This window comes from Chelmon rostratus, chromosome 17 (genome assembly GCF_017976325.1).
Source record: "Chelmon rostratus isolate fCheRos1 chromosome 17, fCheRos1.pri, whole genome shotgun sequence".
Taxonomy (NCBI): Eukaryota; Metazoa; Chordata; class Actinopteri; order Chaetodontiformes; family Chaetodontidae; genus Chelmon; species Chelmon rostratus.
This window is the reverse complement of record NC_055674.1, coordinates 8,845,504-8,859,383: the sequence shown is the minus strand read 5'-3', so window position 1 is coordinate 8,859,383 and position 13,880 is coordinate 8,845,504. Positions and strand designations below refer to the sequence as shown.

The 13,880-nt window shown below is 45.6% G+C and overlaps 1 protein-coding gene across 1 annotated transcript in view; it reads right to left on the bottom strand.

The window, feature by feature from the left end:
- Window positions 1–363: 363 nt before the first annotated feature.
- adgrl1a (adhesion G protein-coupled receptor L1a) overlaps window positions 364–13,880 on the bottom strand; it is a 47,810-nt gene continuing 34,293 nt past the window's right edge. The window contains exons 12-25 of the mRNA XM_041957996.1: window positions 12,063–12,243; window positions 11,840–11,962; window positions 10,722–10,930; window positions 10,451–10,624; window positions 9,678–9,887; window positions 9,016–9,236; window positions 8,643–8,709; window positions 8,399–8,490; window positions 8,067–8,235; window positions 7,573–7,728; window positions 6,382–6,478; window positions 2,834–2,956; window positions 1,409–1,426; window positions 364–1,280 (exon numbers count right to left, since the gene is read on the bottom strand). Coding sequence (XP_041813930.1) covers window positions 364–1,280; window positions 1,409–1,426; window positions 2,834–2,956; window positions 6,382–6,478; window positions 7,573–7,728; window positions 8,067–8,235; window positions 8,399–8,490; window positions 8,643–8,709; window positions 9,016–9,236; window positions 9,678–9,887; window positions 10,451–10,624; window positions 10,722–10,930; window positions 11,840–11,962; window positions 12,063–12,243 — 2,757 coding nt within the window. The remainder of the gene's footprint in view (window positions 1,281–1,408; window positions 1,427–2,833; window positions 2,957–6,381; window positions 6,479–7,572; window positions 7,729–8,066; window positions 8,236–8,398; window positions 8,491–8,642; window positions 8,710–9,015; window positions 9,237–9,677; window positions 9,888–10,450; window positions 10,625–10,721; window positions 10,931–11,839; window positions 11,963–12,062; window positions 12,244–13,880) is intronic.

The following is a 13,880-nucleotide window of genomic DNA, read 5'->3' as shown; positions in this document are numbered from 1 at the left end:
GAAATATCTGAAGGTAAAGGGGGTGGATCGGTACATTCAGAGTGCTGGACTTGGCCGTAGGGTGCCAAAGGAACTGGGGAGGGCTGGGTTTGGAAAGAGCAGAGCCGGTGAACGCTCTGCTGAAAGACACCCGTCACTCATCTCCATAAGACGGGGGAGGGTTAAAGATAAAGGCTGATTCTGCAGAGTCAGCCACGACTCCCCCCTGAAGGTCACTCTGTTTGCTCATCTGTTAGTTAAATGAAAGTCAAGAGAAAGAAAGGCAACCAAACAAGCAGAACGTGGAGAGACGCAAGAACGAGGCGGGCTAGGAGGCGGCTGTGGCCATCACATTAGTCCCCAACTTCCTCCTTCTGGCTCCAGTCACAGGCTGGTGACCAGCTGCATCTGTCCGTCTCCCTCGTTGTGGGCAGGCTCCTGAGCCTGGTGTCCCTCCCCGCTTGGTCTCCGGGGTGGGGCCTGGTAGAAGGTCTGCATGGGCGCCCCACGAGAGCCCAGGGCAGGCCTCCCTGAGCTGTAGTATAGCTCCTCAGGGGGCTGGGCCGAACGGGGCACCACCTCTAGGGGCTCAGGACTGCTGTCGGGGTAGGGTGAGTCTCGCAGATTGGTGATGCTGGTGTACAGGGAGTCACGGGCAGGGGAGTCTGGCGCTCTGTTGCCTCCCTGGCCGCCAGCACTCTGGCCGCTGTGGCCGCTGTGGCCCAGGCTCTCGGTGAGGTCGGCCGTGTAGCTCTCTGACTCCTCTGGATCGCTTTGGTAGAGGACCGACTGGGCGCGCTGCAACAGCAGGGGCTCCTCCAGGGCTTTATAAAGCAGCTCCACATCCTGTGGGGTCCGCTGTCGCCCATCTCTCAGAAAGTCCTCATCTTCATCGATGCCCAGTGACGACTCTGGCCCGGCCACAGATGTCCCCCGACCAACCCCACCGTGAGGACGTCCCCTAGCCAGGCTGCCACACACCCTGTCCCCTCCGTCACCACCTCCACTTCCTCCTCCAACACCACCTCTCAGGTTGTTGTGCACAAGCTCAGAGATGATCATTTTCTCAAAGGCTGCGGCGTCAGAGAGGTTTCGTCTGATGCCTCCGCCTCCCAGGGCCTCTGAGCTGCGGGGATTGAGGAGGGGCGGGGGACTGTCTCCACCCCCGCCGCCGAGGAAGTCACAGCTGCCCCCGCCTCCACCCCCTGGGCCACTGCGCAGGGAGTAGCTGTTGTTGAAGTTACCATTCAAGGGGAGAGTTTCCATCCCACAAGGGTCGCGGGCCTTGGACAATGTGCTCTCTGGACCCAAACAAAAACAGAGAAGACACAGAAGACATAGAGTTTTGGCATAATTATCAGTATCGGTGAGAGAAGAATAAATATCATTTAGTAAACTGCAAGATGGAGTAGTTTACAGTGAAACTTACTTGGGTCGCGGAACGTTCCTGTGCGTGCCAGAGAAGGTCATGTGGAGTGAATAAAATGAAAGACACTAGTCAGTAAGTGTTCTTTAATGATGCAACATTAACTTGATGAATTGGATTTTAAGACATTTCAAAAGGGAACCATTAACGGAATAAAAAATATCCTTGTCCATCCGCCCCTTTTCTCTTCCCTCTGTCTCTCTCACACTCTCACAACCAACCTTCCAACTCTCACCACATTCACACCGCATTAACGCTGATTTATGCAGACTTACTCCTGTTTGTTTGACATCATATTCCTCCAACATTTACATCCCAGCCACAGAAAATACTCTGGGTATTTATTTACCACTGTCAGTGATACCTGAATGCATACATAATTCATACAAAACCTTGTACAGTAGCAGTAATGTTTATTTTACGACTTCCCTCCAACACGGCAGAGATGTCGTGCTTTTTCTCCAGTGTTACCATCACGCAGCAAAGAAAAAGCCACAGCCACCCAAAAACTAAGAAGAGGATTCATTTTTTTAAATTTAATGCGAAGTATGACTTTAATCAACGTTCCTCTTCAGTGGTGGTGTGGGTAATTAGACATTCTAATGAAGCGATCTCCCTACTTCCTCTCCCACTCTCTTCTAAAAATGTCTTGGCTGCCAGGCCTGTGGCCATCAGGCTTGACGTATTCTGCGGAGAGGCTTTAAAATATTTAACAGAAACGCTGCCTTAAATTTCAGTCCTCAGACACTGGGCCTGATACTCTGCGGGTGCAGCAACCAGCCACACACAGCCGTAGTTCTCGCTTACCAAGTGAATATTGGTGCTGTTGTGGAGCAATTACCAGAACATGTCTAATTCAGCAGTTATAGGCATCAAAAGAGAGGTGTGGGAATGCAGCAATGTGATAAAACGGCCATTAAGCTGTTTAAAGAGCCCCACGCCGAGACAGAAGCCAGTATGCGCACACAGGCACTTATAGTGAGCACTCACACCTGACCCACCTACACCCGGAATGGACTGCCCCTGCCCAGCGAGCTGTCTGATCCCTTTCTGCCACCATCATGATTTAAGCTGAGTGCTTTTTTCTGTCTGGGAACAGAAAAAAATGTCCTCAAGAATCCTGGCAGTCACAGCTGCAGCTAAACTTCTAATCAATTTGTGGCTGTTCTCATGAAGATTTGAGATCTGACCAGATGGCTGGTTAGGCTGTAGGCACTGTTTGGCTCTGTTCTGCACAGCCTAGTGAATCCGTCTGACAGCTACATAGTCTGAAAAAACAACACACAAACAGGCTCACACACACACACATGTGCAAGCACTCAAATACAGTACTGAGTAAAGGACAGAAGGACGAGTGCATACCATATATATACACACACACGCTGACAAGACTGCACACACACACAGGAGAGTTTATGAGGAGCTAACCGGTAGAGTTGAAGACACCAGGTGAGGGTGGGGTGAAGCTCTCGGCCAGCAGAGTGTTGTAAGGAGAGGTACCGGTTCGAGTCTGCAACACCGGGTTCGTCAAAAGGTGGTTGCCCATGGTTGCTGCGAGACACAAGCATTCAAAAAGGAGCATAATCATAAATAGGCACTTATCTTTGCCTCAGATGTATGCAAACAAGCACAAGCAGAAGCACTTCTCACAATAGGTGTGACGTTTGGAAATTCACGTTTCCAGGCTCAGTAATAACATCTGGAATCATAAAAATATTTACTGTTTATTCAGATGGGGCTATTTTTGTTATGCTGGTGCTTTGTGGAGTAATGCATTTCACAGTGTTCCCCTCAATGTTTATGCCTGCTGATTGTAACCTTTGAGTAAAAATACAATTGCAGGGGAAAGGTACCGTTTGGAGCATTGCCATTCTTTTTCCCCCTTTGGCTCCTGACAATGTAGTCAGATGAGGGGGAACAGTAATGCATGCCATTATGTAGTCTAGGGGTGCAGCCATTGAAACACAGTTAATTTTCCAGTGAAATGTGAATGCCACTACAAGACAAATATAATTCAAAGAAATGGCGCACTGAGAATGTTGTATAATGCCCATGTATGGCTCCAGCCTCAGGCAACTCAAACAGAAATGCCATGAAATTAAAAATAGGACAGCATGACGGAGAGTAGTCCAAGGCAAAGTGCAACCTTCAGGTCTCACGCCTACCGTTCATCACACAGCAAGGGAGCAGGGAACTCTAAAAAAATAAAATATGCACTCATACGCAGCTATTTATTTGTCATTTTCCCTCCTCTTGCACTTCCCCTGTCCATCTTTCTGGCATGCCACACAAACCCCTCTCCCTCTATTCTCTGGCTCGTTCTGCTGTGTCTTGACTCAACCACATTTTCTCAGTTCCTCATGCCAGAATTTCTACAAACAACACTAAATTAGTTGGGATTAGCTGTCTGTGTGTACCTCATAGGAATATCCTGTAGAAAATTAAAGGAACTAGCTGTAAGTGGGGAAAGAAAGTAGGGCAAGGGGAATCATGGGACGCTGTGTGTGTGTGTGTGTGTGTGTGTGTGTGTGTGTGTGTGTGTGTGTGTGCGTGTGTGTGTGTGCTGCACGCCTCATCTTCTGGACACATTACTATTGTCAGGGAGAGATTGTGCTTCATAAAGAAGTGAAGTGGAGAAATCAAAGAGATCCAAGATGGCAGAGATAACGACGGCGCATCTCTTCTCCAGATTCTGCCTCTTTAATTACTCCTCCATGATAGCGCCTCTCTCTGTACCTCTCCTTTCCTCTGCCTCCCTCCCGCGCTCCCCGTCGTCTTTCACTTTCTGCCAACTGACAAACTTTTCTCAGAAGCGCAGAAAATAAAGGCTTCACAGCACAGTTGCTTGTGTTTGACAGCACACCATGGAATGATCCACATTGTGTCTCCACCAGGCCTGGTGATTGCTCTATCGTGACGAAAAGCTCCGGAAACCGACCCGCCCGACCACACACGCGAGCGCACACACATGCGCGCACCTCTCATCCATCCAGCTCACTCGTAGCACCCCTCTTCCTCACCCCCTGCCTTGCTCCTGTCACTCTCCTCAATTAGAATAATTACCCCCTGTTCGCTCACACGCTAATCAGTTCATTAAAAAGAAAATGGATGAAATTAGCATAGAGAGTGACGGCTGATTTAGCAACTGCCTCTGTGTCATCATCAACAACCCCCCGCCTCCTACCCCCCAATCCAGAACCTGAGCCAACCTTGATCATGCCCATGTCACTGATGGCTGCGGCGGTGACGCCACCAGTTGCTGAGGCTGAGACAATCAGTGACTCCACACACATTTTTCACTTCTCCGGGTCTTGAATAATTGCGTCTGCTGTGTGCCGTACAGAGGGGATGCATGGCTCACTGCATTCAAGCAAGGAAGATGTGTGTGTTTGGATGTGATCAACCCCATGCAACTGCAAAAAAAGGCTGAGAGGAGTTCAAAGTAGGGCTGCGAAATCTCAGCAAAGTCACCGTACGTTGCTTTTATAATATTTTGCTATAAAACTGGCATCACAACACATCTACAATTTTATGATATATTACTTGACACATCAAGATTTATGTGTAGTTTATGTGGAAAACAGGATAAAGAACGAAAATGGGAAAGAACATATGTTTACAAAGCAGGAATCAAACCTATATTAGTAGGAAAGAGAGAAAATATGGTTTACAAATGCAACACAAGGGCCAGATTGATTGCAGGAGATCGTGACATTTTTTTTTTTGTGATATTGATTATTTGTCTCAATGTTGAAAACTTTTTCTGAAAAATTCAGAAAATAAAATGAAGAAATAAGACAAAGACAGATACAAACTGTTTCACTGCAAAAACACTTCCTGATGGACGAAGAATATCTGATCCACAGTGATTGATACAGTTCATTTACTGAAGTACCGTAATTCAAGGTGCTTTACTTTGGTATTTCCATTTTATTCTACTTTATACTTCATTATGGAAGCCAATATTGTACTTTTTACTCAACTACACTTATTTGTCATCAATTACTAGTTGCTTTAAGGATTCAGATTATCAATACAAAATATAAATCACATACTAAATTATGATATACTATTATAGATGTACATTAAGATGTTTTAATTAGCTCCACCGTCTAGCTGCACCATTAGTGTTGTTTATAGATACGCATATATGCATCACTAATTAAAATGCAGGGATATAATGCATATTATTTTGAAAAGGGCCATTTTGCACTTTTACTTTTGGTGCTACTAATATATATTGATGCTGGTATTTCTGCAGTTTTAATGAAGTACGATTCTGAATGCACTGGACTTTTACTCTGAGCAGACTATTTTTACACCGTGGTGTCGCTACTTTTACTTCAGTAAAATATACTTCTTCCACCACTGGCCATGTGTGATCTAGGATGTGGTTAGGGTACATTAGTATTATTGACTGTAATTACTTAAAAATGTAAATACATTTAAATGTGTTTAATTACAGTAACAGCAGTGGGTTCAGGCAGGAACATTAACTCACTAACACCAACAACACACCCACACACAGTCACATTCACATGAGTGTTTGAGCTCTATATATTTCTGCTGCTGCTAAGTGCTTTTTACTGACCAGCGCCTGCCACTGCATTATAACCTGAAACCCACCACCTACCAGCCAGCCTTCAACCATATGTTATTTAATTTAAGATGCATGTATCACTGCTCTGTACCGCTATTTGCTGGCTGGCCCACTGGCTGCAAAGCAATCTGAATCATTACTTAACCTTAATACACCAGGCATGTGAACATATATTTCCTCATCCTGTATACTGCCGTATTAAACACTGAGTAGCAGTGCTTTGCCTTGGCTCCGTCCACTCTATTTCCATGCTTTATTTGGTTTTGCCCAGTTGCGTAAATCTATATGAGAGTGTTCGAATCTACGTGTTTGTGTGCATTTAAGCGTGCGTAACGTAATGAAGGGGAAGCGGAGAAGTGATAGAGGGAGGCCTCACCACGGTTCAGTGTCGGGGTGCTATTGATATCTCCCGCCATGAAAGAAGATTCCGTCTGCTTCCGAACCGTGTCGTTCCACATCCTGCGGATCCGACTCTGGAAGAAGGAGCACAGCGCAGTGAGTGGCAGTAAACAGACAACAAGTTAAATATAGAAACGCGGTGGGTAGACTTTGTAACTCAGTGGGGCTGCTGTAATCAAAACTGTGGGGCTTGCTCTAATCCGCAAAGAACAATAGGCAAACACGCCAGACAGAGAGATTGAGGCGTTGGGTAAAGAGGCACACAGCTATGTCATGTTATCACGAGGAGCACTAATAAACTCGAGATGTGTAAGACATGATGGCAGCGGCTGATACAAATGTTATTCGGATGCGTCTTATCAAATTGTGGGAGCTCTTGTTTGTTGATTGTGAGGCCTAACCGTCAATGTGTGCGTCTGTGCCATCGTGCCCAGTATTTCTGGATGTCTTGCACGGTGCCTGTGTCTATATATAGTACATGGACTTCAAATGATATTGTTATTAATGAGTCATCTGCTGTGGTGAGTGCAGGGCTGCCATTAATGGACAAAAACACTGAAGTAAATATTTCACCAGGAGGTGATCACGCTGGCTGATTAGAGCAGGTTTGCAACAGAAACAGTAACACTGGCGGCACATTACTTTGTCAAACAAAAACAGTGTGACTGTGGGCTGAAAAGTAAGCTAAGTGAGTAAGTAAATTTGAGCGCCTCACAAAGTAATCGGTGAGTCATTGGTATTGATCAGCAATCACACCCCAGCAGATACACTCATTTTGTACTTCAGAATTACATAACAGACCTTTTAAGCAAGGGAAAAAATACACCAGCAGGGTGAGGAAATTGTCCTTGTTTCCAAAGCTATTTATTTTGTTTTGACACCCTTTTTGACAGTGTTCTAAAAAAAAAGTCTGATAGTATCAAGAGAGTCATTTGCTTCAAGAAAATTGATTTCATTCCACTGAAACAAGCCGATTTCTACTGAAAACAAGTGAAATCATTTTGTCGCACAGGCGGATTTACTTCATTTGTTCAAAGAAAAACAATTTTAAAACTCAACGGTGGTCTGATTGATGTGTGGAGATGAACAAACAGGTGTGTCTGCACATTATGTGTGTACTGCTTTGTGCATGCAATCATTTATGTGTGTGGGTGTGTCATGCCCGCACCTGTCTGTGGGCTGCTGCGTGGCGAGCTTGGCTGCCGCTGTAGTAGCGGTTGTTGGCACGCAGTCCCGAGTTCTTCAGGGAGCCGTGGGAGCTGGTGGTGGAGGTGCGACTGCAGCAGTAGGAGTGACGCAGACACTTACTGTACTCCTTATGGACCTGTAAAAAACATAACACCACCGGCACAGTGGGCAGGTTTTAAAGCCACTCATAAACACAAACACTTAGTTTCAATAGCTTGGACGTAATGTGGAGCAACGTAGGCTTTTAGCACACAGAGACAGCAAAACATACTTATTGCAATCACTCTGATGCTGAATACCACCCATTCATCCATCCATCCATCGAGACATGTCATTCATTCATTCACCTTATTTTATATACACTGAGGCGGAAACACAACTAGCTTAATTAAAAATGCCGCTAAAAAATAAAAATAACAAAAAGCAATTTCCTCTGCTTATTCCTAATTACAGAGACAGGGCTCGTATTGTTACCTTCTTCTGCAGGGCACAGTGGAAGATGAAGATGAACATGCCCTGGAAGGCGTTGAAGGTGGTGAAGAGGTAGGCCATGATGACCGTGTTCTCATTGATAAAGAGCAGGCCAAAGGCCCACGTCAGCCCCAGCAGGAACAGCAGAGCAATGGCCCCCAGAGCCCATGACCTGATGGATGTGGACAAGGGAAATAAATATCTTGATACACAGAGAAAGTGAATCAATTTCTAATGCCTCTGACGGTGCGGTTTATGTATCATTAGTTTATGTGTCTTGAAAAACAAACACTTGACTCAAGGAGTACGACCCCCACTGAATAACTTGAGCTCACTTAATGTTATCCAGGCGGCTGGAGTCAGGTTTGAGTGCTGAAGAGTTGCGGACCATCTTGTGCAAAGTGATCATGAGGAAAATGAGGTTGAGCTGAGGACAGAAGATAGAAGAATCAAATAAATGCACAGTGAACTTTCTAGTCGGCTCCCAAAAATACTGACTTGTACTGTTGTACTTTCAGTTTGACTGGGTGATATCAAAATACAGAGGGGAATAATACTTTCTGACAGTAAAGCTAATACCATAATAACAAATGAAACGGGTCCAATGAAGCTCCAGATGAAGTAGTTATCCACTCGCAGCCAGCATCTGGAGTGGCACAGAGGAGAACAGAGAGTTACACGCAACTAAGCTCACGAACAAATACATACACACTCAGACGCGTGCACACACACGTACACACACAGGCAGCCACGCACACACTATTTCCCTGTCTCAGCGGATTATCTTATGAAGGCTAATCATCAGGCTTTGGCTAAGTGTGTTCAGAAAAGCCAGTCCGCGGGGAGGTGCAAGAGCCGTTCGCACAGCACTGCATATTACATTTCCAGCTGGGGGAATAGCATAATCCTACTTCTCAATCTGCAGGTGCAAAAGGCCTGTCTTCACACTTACGCTTTCTTGGTCCCATAGCTCCTGTAGTCTATGGCCGCAGAGATGCCCACCACCAGCGCGGGGAAGCAGTACCCGCACAGATAGTAGTACTTTTTGCGGGAGTACTCGCTCTCAAAGACCTCCACCAGCATGAGATAGAGCTGCACACCCTCCAGACACATCCAGGAGAAGGCAGCCAAGAAGAAGAAATGCAGAAGGCCAGCAAAGATGGGACAGGCAATCTGAGGATAGTGCCAAAGGAGAAAGCAGAGAGAGGTGGGATGAAAAGGAAAGAAAAGAAGGAAAGAGTCCCTATCAGGTAGTAGTTTTAGGCATTCACACAGGAAAATGAAAAGCTGCCCCCTGGGTGACTGGCTCTTTGCATATTATTGAGTGGTAATTCATTACTCAGTGCAGTAAATGTTTTATAGAGTAAAGTAATGACACACTGCCTCAATTTGAGTTTCACAGTCGCCATCCAATAAAAAAGTTGCTGCATGCAATGCTGTAACTATTTCATTGTCAAGTTGGAAAATACGAAAACTAACCTGATCTTGTCATTCACTCACATAAGGGTCAGAGAGGTGTCAGCTGAGTTTTAAAGGAGGAAATGCAGAGCAGCAAAAACCTGAGCAATTCTTTTCCTTTCCAAAAGGAAACATCCTGGGCGGGTAAAAACTCACATGGTATTCGGTCTTGTCGATGCCAATGAGGAAGAGCAGCTCGGCGATGAAGAGGTTGATGCAGAGGTTCTTGTGGATGGTGTTGCGGTCCGTCTGCAGGCCCCGCAGGAAGCAGAAGGTGGAGATGCAGATGGCTAGACACACTAGGGAGATGACAATCCCCACCCAGGTGATCACAAACAGGATCAGTTCATGCATTCGCCCCTGGTACTGAGGCCCGGGTAGTGTGGTGTCAACAAAGGTGGGGGGTTGAGAGTGTGGAGAGGAATGGGGGGGGCATAGATACAGAATCAGACAAATGAAGAGGGAAAAATATCAGACAGTGGAAGTACAGAGACAGATGGGAGAACAGTGGAAGGAAGAAACAATAGGGGGATAGATAAACAGGGAGGAGAACGGGGGGGAGGGGAGAGAAAGACCAAAATTGCTTTATTTAATATTTGTAAATATATGCAAGGAGCTAAAGTGTAGAGACAAGAGACAAGACGTCCTGAAAAAAAAATACATGACATTCAAATTCATGTGAATGTCAGCTAGAAGTAGCAGGACATGAATTTGTAAGCGTGTGCCTCCCTGAATGTCGGAGTGAAAGAAGGAAAAGAGAAAATTCAAAACAAAGAGCCTGTCAGCCTTGAGAGGATACAATAATGTGCATGTGTGTGAGGGTGTGTGACTGGGAGTGAGCGAACGCTAATGCTCGCACGAATGAGCGTCTGCATAAATTACCACGCTCCCGTTTCAACCGTGTGCCTGCCACGCCCTTGTTTACTTACATCGGGCTCGTGGTGAGCCATGAGCACGGCGAAGTTGGTGAGGTGGCTGCAGGAGCAGGTGGTGTGTGTGTTGTTGGCGTCCAGCAGCCTGCAGCCCTGCGATGACCACTGGCCCGTCATGGAGCGCTCAGAGTAGTTCCAGAAGGAGCAATTTGGAGTGTAATAATTCTCCAACTGCGGGAAAAACAAAACAAGAAGAGGGATGATGGGAAATGTCGACGGGATGTGTCAGAGGCTAAATTAAAGCGTGCCGAGGATTGAATTCGGCCACCTGTAGGTGTTTGAGTGTGAAGACCACCGGCTCAGTGAGAAACACTCTGCTGGACTCTTTGTTGATGGAGGCAGCAATAACATGGGAGTTGACAGCCAGGTGCCTCTTATCGTGACTCGGCCCATCCACCTCCATCTTCACTGTGGCGTTCTCGGTGGACAGGAAGGATCCCAAGTTTTTATACAGGATGAACACCACCTTGACTTGTCCTGCACACGGAGGGAGAGAAAACGCGGCGAGGTGAAGAGAAAGACATGAAACAGAGAGAATGCGAGCGCAAAGGGGAAAAAAAGGCAGATGTTAAATGAAAAAGGAGATACAGACTGAACGGTAATGTGAGGAGGAGGAGGGAGGGGGAGAAAAAAAAGAAGACCAAATACAGAAATGGGGGCATAATATGGTAATGGCGGTGAGAGTGACAGAGATAGAGAGTGGGGAGTGACAGGAGGAGCGAGAGGGAGACAGAGAGAGAGAGTTAGTGAAGGTTAGAATGATGGTAAGGACCGTTTCATTTTGACTGGTGGAAGAGAGCGAGATTTAATGTGGAGGGCAATGGAACATTCATCCCTCAAGCATTCACAGATCTCTTATTATTCCATATGAATATTTCATGTGCGTTTGTTTCAATCATTCTAATCTCGTTCCCACTGCAGAGCCGAGCGGAGACAGAAAACAGAAAAGGGTACGGGATGAGGGGCCGAGGAGGGAGGAGGGGAAGCGACGGAGGAGAGAGGGGGATGACAGAGTGGGGGTTAGAAACAAGAGAGATGAGAGAGGGGGATAAGATGGCGGAGAGACAGAGCGGGGGAATGGAATTGGGAAGAGGGAGGAGAGGGAGTGCTGAGATTGCTCTGTCGGACTGGGGCCGATTGTAATCTACACGCCTCCCCAGCTATTCTATTAAGACTGCTGTTAAGAAACCATCAAGAAAAGAAATTGTCTCAGCACTTTTGTTAATCGGATTAGCCTATTATTATGAACCAATAACTTAGTCAACTGCACACAGATTGTTTTAAGCTTGCATGAAAATGCAAATGGAAACATAAGAGCGGGCTGCGCAGGACAGTGCAATTCTTCAGGCCTCGGGGCGAGGGCGAGGGGGGGTGAGGGCTGCTGACCGTTGCGACTGTACTGTTTGATTGTGGAGGCTGAGAGCTGGATGGTGCTGTCGCTGCCGTAGTTCTGGGGGAAGGACAAGTCCTGCAGGTCCATCTCCGTGTTTAGAACATGCACCTCGAGATCTGACGGTGGAAGCAGCGCGAAAACATTTTAGGAAGATGCAAAAACACCAACAACAGGTCCAAACTGTGAGTCATCACAGCATTATTACTGTTTTCTTACCGATGCTGGGCGCTCGGTCAGAAAAGCGGTTCCCATACATGTTGTTGGCCAGCAGGAAAGCCCCTTTTTCCAGGACGTCCAGCAGCATGGTGGCAGTGTGGGCCTGCTCGGTGCTGTTCATGTCCTGCCACGACTCCAGTGCCTCGGGACGCAGCAGGTTGTCCACTGTCTGCACCACCGCCTGGCACATGCAGGAGGTGTAGCATTCATTACTACTACTGCTGTTACCGGGAACACGTTACAACAAGGTACGAAAACTAGCTGACAAGGAAACACATCAGGAAGTAACTGATAATTAATGAATAGCTCAGTTACAGATATGATGTTAATATTTAAATAAATGTAACAAAGAGGTTTTTTATCTCGTTTTCAAATTCTTTCTCATCCTTGTGTCATTTGTAAACTTAGAGCTGTCCTCCCTCTTAAAATTTAGCAGCTCACTAGGATTTTCCTCTGCTTTCACAGTACTTGAGGAGACACACACACACACACACACACACACGCACACACACACACACACACACACACACACACACACACAAACTAGCAATGGTAAAGTAATCATGAAGCAAAGATATTTAGAATGATATTCTGCTGCACATGAGGGGACACAAAATGGCAAGTTTATAATAGGGCAGTAATCATTATATATTGGTTTTGTGCCATTTAGTACACAGTCCAGAGTAAAGCAGGAGCAATTCATTAAGAAAGTGCTTAGAGTGCAGATTCACAGCTATCTGGTAACTAATCATGAGACACTGCTTCATGAACAGTGTCTAGCAGCCTGTTAACAGTTTTCAAGTGTCATTATCTATTAATGAGCTTTTCAGTAATTAACAGTTAGTTCTTTATTACCCATGTCTTGGTAATTGCTCTGTTTTTGTACCATATTGTTAAGTGTAAATATAATGTTTGACTATGTCAAAGTACAAAGTATTTCACTATAATCTCCTGGAAACTCACCACTCCCCTGCACTACATTTATTACTGTGCTATGTCAGACATATCGCCATTCTATTTCACACTTACAATTCATTTAATGGCAATTTTGATGGTTGTATCAGCTATCCAATTTATTGGAGTAGCCTGCTTGATGAATCATGTAATTCTCTTGCTCAGGCCTCTCAAAATGAAGGATTGACTGCTGTGTGGAATTTAGAGCATTGCTGTTAACAAAATGAATTTTGCATCAGAATGCACTCTGTGCGCTACAGAAGGAAAAGACGGAGGGAGTTCTTGGTTCGTCCCTCGAACAGTGTGGTCACACTGAGCTACCTCCAGCGAGAGACAAAAAAATAAATAATAATAATGGTCAGTTACATACTACACAGCAGCCTTTACCTTCATCTTGCACCAGCAGAGATCAGAAGATGTGGTGTCATATAACAGTAAGGCCATGACACACAAAAGCCTGTGCGCTGCAGAGTGCTGCATTTCATCATTACAGAGAAGCATACACAAGGCCTTTTCATGATATTACATTACAGCATTCTCAGAACCAGAGATATTGCACAAATATTGAAAAAGCACAGAAGGGTATAGTAACACAAACTGTTGCCTTTCATCCTATCATCAAATTACATTTTCTCAGAGCCACATATATTGTACCTTATTGTGCAACACAATAAGGCCACGGCCAATATTATACCGTTAGGCACAGTCCAACAAAGCTGAGATTATGTCAAAGACAGATGACTTCCACATTAACTGAACCCATATTTCAAAGATATGTACACCCTGAGCAGCAGAAAAATAAAAAATACGCTTTCACTGCTCTAGGAAATACTACAAGAACATTCAAATACAGTACTGTACATG